This window comes from Oryzias melastigma, linkage group LG5 (genome assembly GCF_002922805.2).
Source record: "Oryzias melastigma strain HK-1 linkage group LG5, ASM292280v2, whole genome shotgun sequence".
NCBI classification, from domain to species: Eukaryota; Metazoa; Chordata; class Actinopteri; order Beloniformes; family Adrianichthyidae; genus Oryzias; species Oryzias melastigma.
The window spans coordinates 27716431-27729399 of NC_050516.1; the positions used below are offsets into that span (position 1 = coordinate 27716431).

Genomic DNA, 12969 nt, shown 5'->3' on the forward strand with positions numbered 1-12969 from the left:
TCAAATGCTGATCCGATGAGTTAGACCTCTGCTGTACCTGTCGCTGTTTGTTTTAAGGCTTCAAAACAGATTCTGTGTTGTGATTTTATTTCTCACGACTTCTGCAAAGTAGATCTTGGGAGATCTACATTTTAATGTGAATTTTGGAATTCCCTCCCAGTTTGTTTGTTTCTTTAAATTCTTAGTTCGCCAAAACCATTTTTTTTTTTACAAATAGATACATCTGATTGTTGAAATGTTATGACATGGTGGTGGTATAATGGTGTGGAGGATGTTTTCTTGGTACACTTAGACCTCTTAGTACCAATTGACCATGGTTACAACACCACAGCCTACCTGAGTATTGTTGTTGACCATGTCCATCCCATAATGACCACTGTTTATTATCTTCTGATGCCTCTTCCAGCAGGATAAGACTCCACGTCATAAAGCTGGAATCATCTCAGACTGGTTTCTTCAACACGATAATGAGCTCACTGGACTCTAAAGACCTCCACAGTCACCAGAACTCAATCTTTGGGGTGTGGTGGAACGGGAGATCGGCATCATGGATGTTCAGCCGACAAATCTGCAGCAACTGTGATACAATCACGTCAATATGGACCAAAGTCTCTGAGGAATGTCTCCAGAACCTTGTTGAATCTGTGCCACCAAGGATTAAGGCGGCTCTAAGGGAAAAAAAAGGAGTCCAACCAACAACATGTACCCAATAAAGTGGCCGGTGAGTGTATTTTTTGATTTCTAGGAATTTGATTTAACTTGATTTTTTGTGAAGCTAAAACACTTTCACAATTATAGATGTATAAATATTAGGGCTGGGAATCGATTAAAAATGTTGTAACTAATTAATCGCAAACCTGGAAAAAATTAATCGCAATTAATCGCAATTCCACATTTTTCTTTTTTCTCATATTTTTTTCCTTTTTTTGCTTGTGAAGAATTAATAAAATAAATTTTTTGGTGGAAGTTTGATCCTGCTGGATTTCAGGTCGGCTCCCCTGGAATCTGCGCACAGGTGGGGACGTGTGTTTCCACCTAGAACTGCTCGCCTCAAGAAACAGCGGCATGCAGGACTTCTGCAGAGTTTCCGCAAATTTTAGACAACGCCAGTGCTCGTTACTGTAGAAAAATTCATGTCGGTCCCCATCCCAAAATAAAATATGATTGGTCTCCTCATTGTTAGATTTCTACTTGCAGACAGCTCCGTTTGGCTCCGCCCACCACAATGGGCTGTGCTGCAGCTGTTCCGCCATATTTATTAAAATAAAAGATTACTTTTGTCCAAAAACTTCAAATAAATGCTGTATTATCTCTTTAATTTAATAAAATATCAAGTCTATTTTAAACTGATCGCACAGCTGAGGGCGTTAATAAATATTTTTCCTTTCAATTTTGTTTAATTAATCGCGTTTGTTAATGTGTTGACTTTCATAGCCCCAATAAATAAGCTTTCTTTGCATTTTTTTGTAAATTTCTTACATTTTGTGGTAAATTATACAACTTTTAAATACTCAAACAAGTTTTTCTTGTATATTTTCTTTTTTTTCTAAACTAAAAAAGCAATTTTACTTAATAAAATAATGAATCAGTCAGAGAGCAGAATGAGATGGAGTAGAAAACGCTGGAGGTCGATACGTCTGGCGACATGCATGACAAATGCTTGCTTGCATGCAGACTGGCCTATGACAGCTATGATAAATCACTTCTGAAAATACAGAGACAAAAAAACAAAACTACAATTCCTCCCAGTGGACTCTATAGGTGTGTCTGAAATGTCTTTTTCATGACAGCATTCTTACTCAGCCCTGGTTTAAAAAAACAAAGATAATTCATAGGACGTTTCAGTAATCTTTGCTTTTGAGGAGGGGCATGCTGGGAAAACATACATGTGGCACAGATACTGAGCAAGGCACGCTTTATCTGACCAGAACTAAAGCAGGTCATTGATCGAATGTCAGGTTGCTCTGTAATCTATAGGCCGTCTGATTCCACGGGGAGACGAGGCTCGCTAATGTGGAAGACGTGTGAAAGGGATCAGACTGTCCGGCAGCTCCTGACCTACTGTCTGTCTGCACTGAGGAGAAGACGACAGCCAAACGTTCAGCCTCAAGTCATTGGTCTGCTAGAAGCAAAACAACACAGAGCAGAAGAAAAAAAGCAATAAAACAAAAAACAAATTTAAAAGAAATGTATAAAAGATTTCAATGAGGCTCCAGGTTTTGTTTCCGCCTTCCCTGATCATGTGTCAAAGTGAAAAAACACTGATGCTCCTGGTGGTTACAGGTCACCGCCATGTAAGGCAACGGTGTGAATGTGAGTGTAAAGTGCTTTAAAACAAGGTAGAAAAGCTCTATGTTAGTACTGTGTACACTAATTACTACATATCCGAGTCTGCACACACTGTGGAGACTTGGTACAAAAGTAATAATAATAGTAGTTTAAATAAATGAAATTTCTTAGCCTTTACATTAAAAATATATGATGCCAATTGTTTAAAAAGTTTATAAACTTCCCTAAATGTCAATCAAAACAGACAACACACAAAATCATGGATTTTAGACAATCAAAACTGCCACCACAGCACATAAATTGTTGATTATTTTTGTTTTCCTGTCACATCTGTTTACCTATTTATTTTTTGTTTGCTTTTTCTGCTTTCTTTTCTTAATTGTTGCTTCTATGTTTTATGAATTTGCTGTTGTGTTTTTCTATTGACAACCTCATTTTGTTTCAGTTTTCCTGTAATTTCTCTTTAAAATTTCATTCAAAATTATATTGCAATAAACTTGCCTTTAAATAGGTTTTAATACAATGTTTTTGTTTGAATGCTGTGGTTCTAATGGCAAAAAGTTCTTTAAAAGATGTGTGGAATTTAAAGTCCTTATGCATGCATTACAGTCATGGGGTCCTAAATATGTATTTTAAATATAGTAATAGTGGGAACAAAACATGTACTGGGTATAATGAGTCTTGAGCGTTTGTGGTCAAATCCACATGCAAGAAGTATTATTTCACAAATCAACCAGATATGTGTGCCGTAAAATTCTTAATCCAGAAATGTAGCAAACAAATATGTTTTTAAGTTTGCATAATCTTTGTTTGTGACAGAAGATTTTCATGATCCACCGCAAGACCAATTTCAACACTCCAGGTGAAACAGAGAGATACAGCAGAAAACAAGACAGAGTGTTCCTGATTTTTGTTGGAACAAAGGTCTGAGAGTTTGGCAAACAAAACCCTAAAGTGTAAAAAGTTTTAGTTGTGACATGTTTAATCTGCCATCAAGATCTGATTTTAATGATAATTAACATGCATGCGTGACTTGTTTTCACCGCATAAAACAATTATCTTACCGTCTCTATGCCTAAGCCATTTCCAATCCTGTTTTTTTTTTTCTGCCTTAAGGAAAACTGGATATAATCCCTGCAGGTAAACGACAAACACGAAAGTACTTTTTCAAGCTAATTACCAGCAGTTTCCAGTAAAACACTCTGACCTGGGAAAGAGAGGGAGATAATTGCTTCGGTAACTTTTCCAAATAGCAGTAATTAACTCAAGTGCACAGACTAGAACAAAGTGTCACCTCTGGAAAAACATCAGCCTGAATAATAGTTTTCATGGTTATCAAAACATATTTAACCCTTTAACACCAGAGCTCCAGTGTTTATGTTCTTTGATCTACTGTAACTTTTCAACCATTAACACGATTAACGTAATTCCAGCAGATTCTGAAAGAGAAATGTGGCGTAAATCTGCTGGAATTATGTTGATCCTGTTAACAGTTGAAAAGTTACAGTATGCTAAAGATGTTGTGTTTAAGCATCACCGGCGATGCCTCAGGTGTTAAAGGGTTAAGGGGGGAAATTGCTAAATATTCTAGTAAAGTAAAAAAATATTTTAAATTGCAGAGCATTTTTCATCGTATTTGCAAGAAATTTAGGTCACATTTGTGTTTTTTCTTATTGCTTACGGTAATACATAGACTATAAAAGTTACATTACCTGTGATAATGCTACTGTGAATACTTTTTGCTAAATGTGGTCACTGAATATGCTAACGGCCTTTATTTTCATTTATGAATTAAGTGATGAACGTGTTGAACGTTTTGATGCAAAACTTGCATAATTTGCAAAAAGTGCATCAAGAATTTGAAGAATCTCATATAAAAAAATTTAAACATTGCTAAAATATTAGCTTGATTCTAAATTATTCCAAAAAAAATCTCAGTAGATGCCACCTTAGCCAAAAAAGCTAACTTGTTACTATATTGTTAGCCTAACTCAGAATTAGCCTAAAAACCCCCAGTATATACTAAATTAGCCAACAATGTTAGCATGGTGCTGAAATATTAGCCAAACTCAAGAAAAGCACAAAAAACTCAGTAGATGCTAAATTAGCCAAAAACGTTAGCATGGTGCTAAAATATTAGCCAAACTCAAGAATAGCACAACAAAAACCTCATTAGATGCCAAATTAGCCAAAAACGTTTGTTAGCATGGTGATAAAATATTAGCTAAACTCAAGAATAGCCCAAAAAAACTCAGTAGATGCTAAATTAGCCAAAAAAGTTAGCATAGTGCTAAAATATTAGCCAAACTGAAGAATAGCACAACAAAAGCTCAGTAGATGCTAAATTAGCCAAAAATGTTTGTTAGCACGGTGTTAAAATATTAGCTAAACTCAAGAATAGCACAAAAACCTCATTAGATGCCAAATTAGCCAAAAACATTTGTTAGCATGGTGCTAAACTATTAGCTAAACTCAAGAATAGCACAAAAAAACTCAGTAGATGCTAAATTAGCCAAAAACGTTAGAATGGTGCTAAAATATTAGCTAAACTCAAGAATAGCACAAAAAAACTCAATAGATGCCAAATTAGCCACAAATGTTAGCATGGTACTAAAATATTAGCTAAACTCAAGAATAGCACAAAAACCTCAGTAGATACTATATTAGTCAACAATGTTAGCATGGTGCTAAAATATTAGCATAACTCAAGAATAGCCCCAAAAATGTCACTAGCAATATAATGTCCCTAACATACTGAATGCTTTGATATCAAGCTCGCATAATTTGCAGAAAGTGCCCAAGTATTTGAAGAATCACTTGGAAAAAAATAGCAAAATTTGTGTAAAATTTCAATAATTGCATAAAATTTCAATAATTGCGTAAAATTTCAAAAATTACGTTAGTAAAAGCATGAATATCCTGAACATGCTGAATGTTTTTAATTGCACAAATTGAAACATTTTTTTTCATTTTCAGTGGGGCGGAAAAATCGCGTAAATGTTTTGACACCAGTATTGCAGAAATTGCAGAAAGTGTGATTGAGTTTTTATGCATCAAAAATGTACGGAAGAATAAGGACTAATAATAATAAAGAGAAACAGGATCACTATTGTGTAAATGCTTGCTAAACAATCACACAATAAGTCATTTTGATTAGAAATTTAAGCTAAGAAGAAGTAACAGTGGAATAGAGATTAATATTTCCTAAAGTGCTGATAAATCCTTTTAATCACTCTAATGTTCTGATGTTTTAGTTCTCATGCATGGCTGGAGAAAGTCTACTCGGCTTAGTTTCACAGTAGAGACTTTAAAAAAAAGGTGGGGGTTTGACCAGCTATGTGCCTTCAGAATCCTTTAATGTCTGCCTTTGATGAGGATGTTCCTTTGACAAATGGCCGGGATTTGTCTGGTTCCATGCAAGTGCACAAGAACAAGCACAGCGACCACAGTGAGCAAGCCCAGGCCGTGTTTGGGTGGAGTTCTGTAGAAAACATTAAAACAACAACAACAAAGGAATGAAGACGTTCCCTTCTGGCACAGATTCTCGGGGTGTGTCAGTGAAGTTACGTAGTTCATAAAGGATCTTTGAAACGTCTTCACAAGACAATTATCTTTTGTGTCTTTTAGTACACACACCTGTGTGTTGATGTTCCAGCAGCACGTGTCTGAGAGAGATGGATCAGATTCAGCTTAAGCTAATGAAAATAGTGTTTTTTTAACAAGTTCTTGTAGCATTTTTCTCATAATGGAGGACATAGTACTGGGCGATATGGGAAAAAATTGTATATCATAATATTTTATATCACAATACCAATATATACAGGAGCCTTTAAACTTCAAAGGTATTTAAACTGAAACACTTTTAAGGTTTAGTATGATCTTGAGAATGTTTAAGGTAACTCCCTAACTTATGCAATAATGTTACTGTGAGGTCATATTTGCTTGGATTCATTATTGGGATCAGATTTACTGTGTATTACTGCTATTATAAAATATATAAATAAGCCCAGATCAGGGTAGAGTTATGCAGGCAGGTCTTTTTTTCCCCCTAATCTCACATCCTGCTGCATTTGTTCAACATAGGAAATCAGTAAAACAAATTCAAAAGAGGGAACACCCTCAGGAAGAGGAGCCTAAACCAAAGACCTCACTTCATCAATAAAACCAACAGCTATAGACAGATGTGTGATGCATGCCGGACTAAAGTGCTTTTGTGTAGTTTTTCCGGGTTTTTTTCAACCAACAATGTCAGCAAACACTTTTGACAATACGTCAGGAAGTGGTGTCAGCTTCTGGAACATTTATCGACATCATGCTGAGTAAGCATTCACACTATAGTGATCCTCATGCTCCTTTAAATATGTTTTTCGGCACGTACAAATTCAATTAAGTAAATTTAAATATGTTCATGGGCAATGTTTTAATCTTTTATTGTAATTTTCAAAAAAATTGGAGTTTAGCCTACCTAATATTTTAGCAACATGCTAACTTTTTTGGCTAATTTGTTATTTACTAGGGGTTTTTAAGCTAATTTAAAGTTTAGCTTCTACTTTAGCAACAAGCTAATGTTTTTGACTAATTTAGTTTACCGAGGAATTTGGGCAGTTTTGGAATTTAGCTAGTAATTAATCAATGTGCTAGCCTTTTTAGGCTAATTTGGCTTCTACTGAGGTTTTTTATGCTGATTTAGAGTTTAGCTTCTATTTTAGCAATAGGCTAATATTTTTGACTAGTTTAGTTTACTGGGAAATTTTGGAATTTAGCTATTATTTAAGCTACGAGATAGCCTTTTTGGCTAATTTGCATCAACTAAGGTTTTTTGAGGTAATTTGGTTCATATTTAAGCAACACATTAAATATGTTTGCAAAATTGGCCTATATTTGGGATTTTAAAGCAATTTAACTACAATTTTTTTTAGGAATGTAGGTCAACTTCAATGCTCTCTCATGGTTCTTTAACAAAATTTCCAATCTTTTAGCAAATGTAAAATTTTGCATTTTTGGGATATCCCTCCAGCAATTAAAGTAAATTGTGTTACAATTTCCAGCAAAAAGCTTCAGCATCTTCAGTGACTATTCTCAGCAAAAAACATTCACAATAGCATTATTGTTGGTAATACAACTTCTCTAGTTAGATTTATTTAAACAGAAACAGAAAAAAGAAATACATTTATTTCATAGCAAAAAAATGACCAAATAAATGCAGACATTAAATTCAAAACAGCATTTTTGTTGCAACCATATTGACCAACAAAAATGAGTATGTCAACGTAATAGAAAATAAACTTAGACTTGCCGTTTGCATAAATAATTTTCTTTCTGTCTCAGCTTGATTATTAAGTTAGTAAAAGTAAGAAATTGAATGAAAATGATCCACAAATATTTTATTTAGCTTGCAAGAAATCTGCATTTGTTGTTTTTTATAGAGACACAATACAGTATTGTATAAGTAAGCAAACGCCATATGAGATGTTAGATTCTGCAAAAACAGGCCGTCTGGAAATGATTCAAAAATGTGAAAAATGTTCTTTAAAAAAAGCAAAAAAAGTCTGTCAATAAGATAAGAAAATTAGAAAAAAATTCGAATCACTACGACATGTTTTCTTAATCTAAGATTAAATAAAAAAATATGTACATGTTTATTGCAAGACAGAAAATAAGACATTTAAAAAAAAATGAAAAAAATAAAGGGGTCTTTTTACTTTGTCAAGATTCATTTTTTGCAGTTTATCATTGTTATTTAGCTTTATCTTTACTATCTGTGGTGTGGCATTTTACCCTGGAGCAGTTCAGTTTGGGATTTGCCCCAAGAATGTGACAGGATAAACCTTCCCTTATTGTGAAAGTGCTGTTAGTAATTTTTAAAAACAACTGTCTATTAGAAAAGTCATTTCCAGTCCGCCTGGTCCGTTGTTCTGCAGGGCGGGCTCTACTTGTGGAGAAACTCTCAAACATGATTTCTGATGCACATCAAAGTGTCCAAATTTATGTTTGCTTGGAGGCAAGGCTGCAAAATACCTCAAAAATATTGTCACCCAATAAAAATAGCACATCTGTCTAACACTTTACACATTAAAGCCTACATTTGCATGACCAAAAACATCTGAATCATCTGGTTTGTCGTATATTTTAAGGTCACGTGTGCAAACGCACAGACAGATTTAACACTGCTGTCGAGATTCCTGCACGCCACCTTCCCCTCTGTCACATGCACAACATTATATACAGCCTAAGGTGTGTGTGTGTGTGTGTGATGGCATGTGTTCATTTTGAACAGCGCCTCTGTAATAACAAGCTTTTGAAATACGGAGGTTATTGAGGCTGAATGCTGAGTCAGCATGGACCGGCCTGTTTAAGGAGGCCAAAAGCTTTTCAAAAAGTCTGAACAAGAAAGGCGAGACAGTTTATAAAACATAAGGAATAATTAGTGTTAGTTGATCCTAATGTTTTAGAAAGTTTCTGAATGAAGAAAACTTAGCGGAGCTTTTATTAAAAGGGAAAAAACAAACGACAAATGGGATCTGTGCTCTCTTTTTCTCATTTAACACAGGTGTATTTCTGCACCATTTTTCTTGTTGAGGTTTCATTCTAGTGTCGGAGTAGAGTAGCTACCTTCCACCCTTTACTTCAAATGTATCTGCATAAGAATAACCTAGTTATTAATACTTTCAGATGCTAATGTGTGATGCTGCAGGCAAATAAGTGGTGAAAAATCTTTGATCTCAAGCCCTGCAGAAGTGCATAATATTTGCAACAAATTATAAGGTTTAGAAAATGAACATTTTTAATTAAAGAGGCCATACCATGAAAAAAAAAACTTTTTGAGCTTTTAACTGTATTATACTGTCCTTACAATAAAGAACCCCAAAGCAATATTTTGATCCGTTCACGCTTTTCTGAGTAATCCTCCAAAAACTGCGCTCTCCACAGCAGCCCCTCCCATACCCACAAAAACGAACAGGTTCTCACATGCTGATGTCACAGACTGAGAACCGCCCCTCACATGCTAACATAAACACACACTTTCTCCGCTGAGTTAGCGGTGATCATCAGTAAAGAATCGACTTTGAGAAAAAGTGGTTCTCATTGCATGCAGAGAAAACAATGGCCTTTTAAATGGAGAAAATGTTTTTTTAGGCTGCGAGAGATTAGGAGTTTGTTCAAAAGAAAAGCTTACTCGTCAAAATGAGTTTTTTTTTCTTCGGGAGAGCGAGACAGATCAGCCAGAAACTTTTTGTCTGTGACCACCACTTCACACATGAAAAGAGTACAGAAAAAATAACTCGTATTTCATAAATTATTTATTTTACAGTGTTCCAAAGATAATAAATGATCATACATATGGATATCGTTTACTGTGAAAGCCTTAAGTAAATCATGGTGTGACCCCTTTGAGGCTTTTTTTCATATTTTTGAATGTATAATCATCTCAGATCCCATTTTACATTAGATTTAACTTTTCCCCATTATAAAGACGTCACTCATAACATGTGCGTCCCGCTCAGATATTTAAAGGCTGTGACTGAAAGGAGTCGGTTGTCAACAGCTTTGCATTTTTAATGGTTCCACTGAGGCCAATCCAGATTCATAGAGAAGATGACACATGCAAAAAATAAAGACTTATGCAGTAATAAAGCTGTACGGACACATTCTGACCTGACATGCTGCGGATGCCGTAAATGGGAAAGCAGCGACGAGATCGCTGTCTCCCTGTACTGACTGAGCTTTATTTCTTTGCATTTCTCTGTATCTCGGCAGCAGGAAGTCTTCCCAGCACAGTGCAGCGGCTGCGTGCCAGGACGAGGTGCAGAGCTGGCTGGATGTGGAGACCTTGGTGCTAGGTGACGGCTTAGAGAAAATCCTTCTCGTTAACAGAGCCGGGATTATAAACGGGGCCGGTCGGCACCAACTCAATGACAGCTCAATGAGGCGTGTTGCTATTCATAAAGAAATCTGACCAACAAAACACAGTGCAGTTCTAAGCTTCAAAATTAGTGGTAGGTAAGCCTGACTTCTGCTTTTAGCTTCGAGGTACATTTCTTCCTCTCATCCCTCTGCAGCACAGGAACCAAGATCAAAGCCCCAGAAAAAAAATGCCTTCACCAAAGTCTGGTTGCATTGATCCACACACTCTAAACTCAGCAGCATTTGAATAATTCATGCTGAAAAAACAGGCCCAGGAGGCCTGGATGCATGCTGGTCTGGTTCACTGTATGTCCACTTTTGCTCCCACACTGACCTAGCAGGAAGAGTGTTTGGCCCTTACTTAGTTACGGAGCAGACGTCCAATTAGGAGCGGCCACAGTAATCAGCAAGGATTACAGCTTCAGCACAGCTTGTCTCTTGATGTGTCCTTTATAGCAATAAAAAAGTACATTTTAAAGACACTTTAAATGAGTCTCTCCAGTGTCTTTCTCTTATCTCAACAGCTGCATCCTGCTGCATACTTTAGCAAAAGCCATGCAAATGCTTTAAACTGTGTCGCTCTTTATATTGTATTCTTTGGTTGAATTTGGTTGAACTTTAAATACGTCATTTTGCATGTGCAAATGACAATTTTTCCTCCCGATCAGCTTGTCTGTATGCCGCAGCTTTCCACATAGCATGCAAAATAAATACAAATGCCAAATTTAATTTACCTAAACCTCAGAACAGTTGTCTGTTTTCAGCCTCCAGGACAAACCAGGGGTGTCAAACTCAATCGCACAAGGAGCCAAAATCCAAAACACAAATTAGGTTGCGGGTCCAACAGATTAAACATTTATTTAATACTCTTAAACTAAAATTTTAAAGCTTTAAAACCATAACTTTTGAGCATATTTATGAACTAGATTTATAGCATTACCTGCTAGTGTGAATGCTGTAAACTGAATTAGGCCGCTGAAGATGCTGAAATAGATAGCTAAAAACACTGAAGTTGATAGCTGAAAACACCGAAGCTGAAAGCTGAAACACCGAAGCTGAAACACTGAAGCTAATAGCCAGCTAAAATATTAGTTAAATGCCGAATTAGGCTAAAAAAAAACAACAAAATAACGTAGGTTAGCCAAAACAGCTAGCATGTAGCTGAAAAAAGCTAAACTTCAAAACAGCCTGAAAAACTGAAAAAAGCCTAAATTAGCCAAAACAGCTAGCATGTAGCTGAAATATTAGCTAAACTCCAAAATAGCCAAAAAAGTTATTACGAAGTTTTACGAAAAATTATACAAGTTAAAAATAAGCGCAAGATAACATCAGACCATTAATAACAATAAAATAAAATGATCTGGAGGGCCGGATCCGGCCCCCGGGCCTTGACTTCGACACGTGCTATAAACTATCTAATCTGCCATTCGATTTTTACAGCTTTTATAGCCTTTTTAACATCAGGTGCTGGTTATTTATTGAGACTCACTAACTAGTTTATCGATACATCTCACAGAGATGACTGACAATGGATTGAAGGTTTCTGCGCTGGAAGAAGAACCTGAACGTTATCCATTATGAGAGATCGCACAGTCCAGACGGAGAGGCACCACGTCTTTAAAAGAACGTTTCATTAAAACACTGCTCAATGTGTGTGTGATTGTGTGAGTGTCGCCCTCTGACAAACTGGCGACCTTTCCAAGGTGTACCCCCCTCCCCCTGTCACCCAATAGTGAGTTGGATAGGCTCCAGCAGCCGTGTACCCTGAAGGAATTCAGTGGGTTTAAAAAAAAGATGAATAAAATGATTTTCTCCACCAAGTTTCATCATCCTAAAAATGGTCACTTTAGTGTTTTAGTATAAAAGAATAGATCTCACATCTCAGAAATACAACTGAGATCTGCAAATTTAATAAATGCTGTAGTTCCTCAAATGACCACTGGAGGCTGGTTTTAGAAAAGTAGAATTCCCTTAAAAATTCAGATTTTACGCAAAAAAAAAAAACTTATGTTTGACCTATTTACAAAACTGTTGTAATTCTTTTGATCTGTTTTCTATTTAAGACTACACTTGGTCCTGGCCCGGTCCTTCTGTCAAATGTTAGAACCCTTTGTGACCCATAAATCAAGATGTTTGCCCTCCCTGATCTAGAAGGTGTTAGAAAATACTAGGGGTGTAGGGGGGACAAAATCGATATATCACTATATTTCATTTGGTGATACTTGTATCAATCTAAAATGCTGACAAGGCGATCTTTAATTTAACATTTGCAAGCGTCCTTTTGCGTCTGACTCTTGTTTTCCACTAAAATCCAAACCGCTAGTTGGCAGCACAGCACACATAACAAGATCTTGTGATATGCATCATATTGTGATTTGCGTATCGCAATACTTATTGTATTGCCAGACTCTTGCCAATATACACACCCCTAAAAATATACTGATGTTACTACAGATTTGAAAAAACGGCAGTATTGAAGCTACATCGATTAAATGTATCTGTAGTGATTCTCCTGCTCATTTCCATAAGTTTTTCAGCACAGAAAAACTCAATCACACTTTCAACTATTTCAGCAATCTTGGTATCAAAACGTTTTGCTTGTTCATAACACTACTACTTTTTGGTATTAATAAATGTTGTAGTTTTTGAAATATTGCGCAAAATATCCCCCATAGGAAATGAATAAGAAAGTCTTCAAATTTAAACATTTAAACATTAGCAACAACCCTTTAAATATATCATGGGCAATGTTTTCATGTTTTATAGTAATTTAAA

At 35.9% G+C, this 12969-nt stretch overlaps 2 protein-coding genes across 12 annotated transcripts in view; one reads left to right on the forward strand and one right to left on the reverse strand.

Moving 5' to 3' along the window:
* The window catches only part of LOC112144888 (telomeric repeat binding factor 2, interacting protein), a 37286-nt gene extending 27031 nt beyond the window's left edge, over positions 1-10255 (forward strand). For 3 of the 10 annotated variants that reach the window (XM_036212014.1, XM_036212016.1, XM_024269746.2), the window contains one exon: positions 407-2173. In XM_036212014.1, coding sequence (XP_036067907.1) covers positions 407-713 — 307 coding nt within the window. In that variant the 3' untranslated portion in view covers positions 714-2173. Of the gene's footprint in view, positions 1-406; positions 2174-10047 lie in introns of those variants that run through there. The other 7 variants (XM_024269742.2, XM_024269745.2, XM_024269744.2 and 4 more) reach the window with 7 other exon arrangements.
* The window catches only part of iffo2b (intermediate filament family orphan 2b), a 32581-nt gene that overhangs the window by 13789 nt on the left and 5823 nt on the right, over positions 1-12969 (reverse strand). The gene's annotated exons all lie outside the window — the stretch shown is intronic.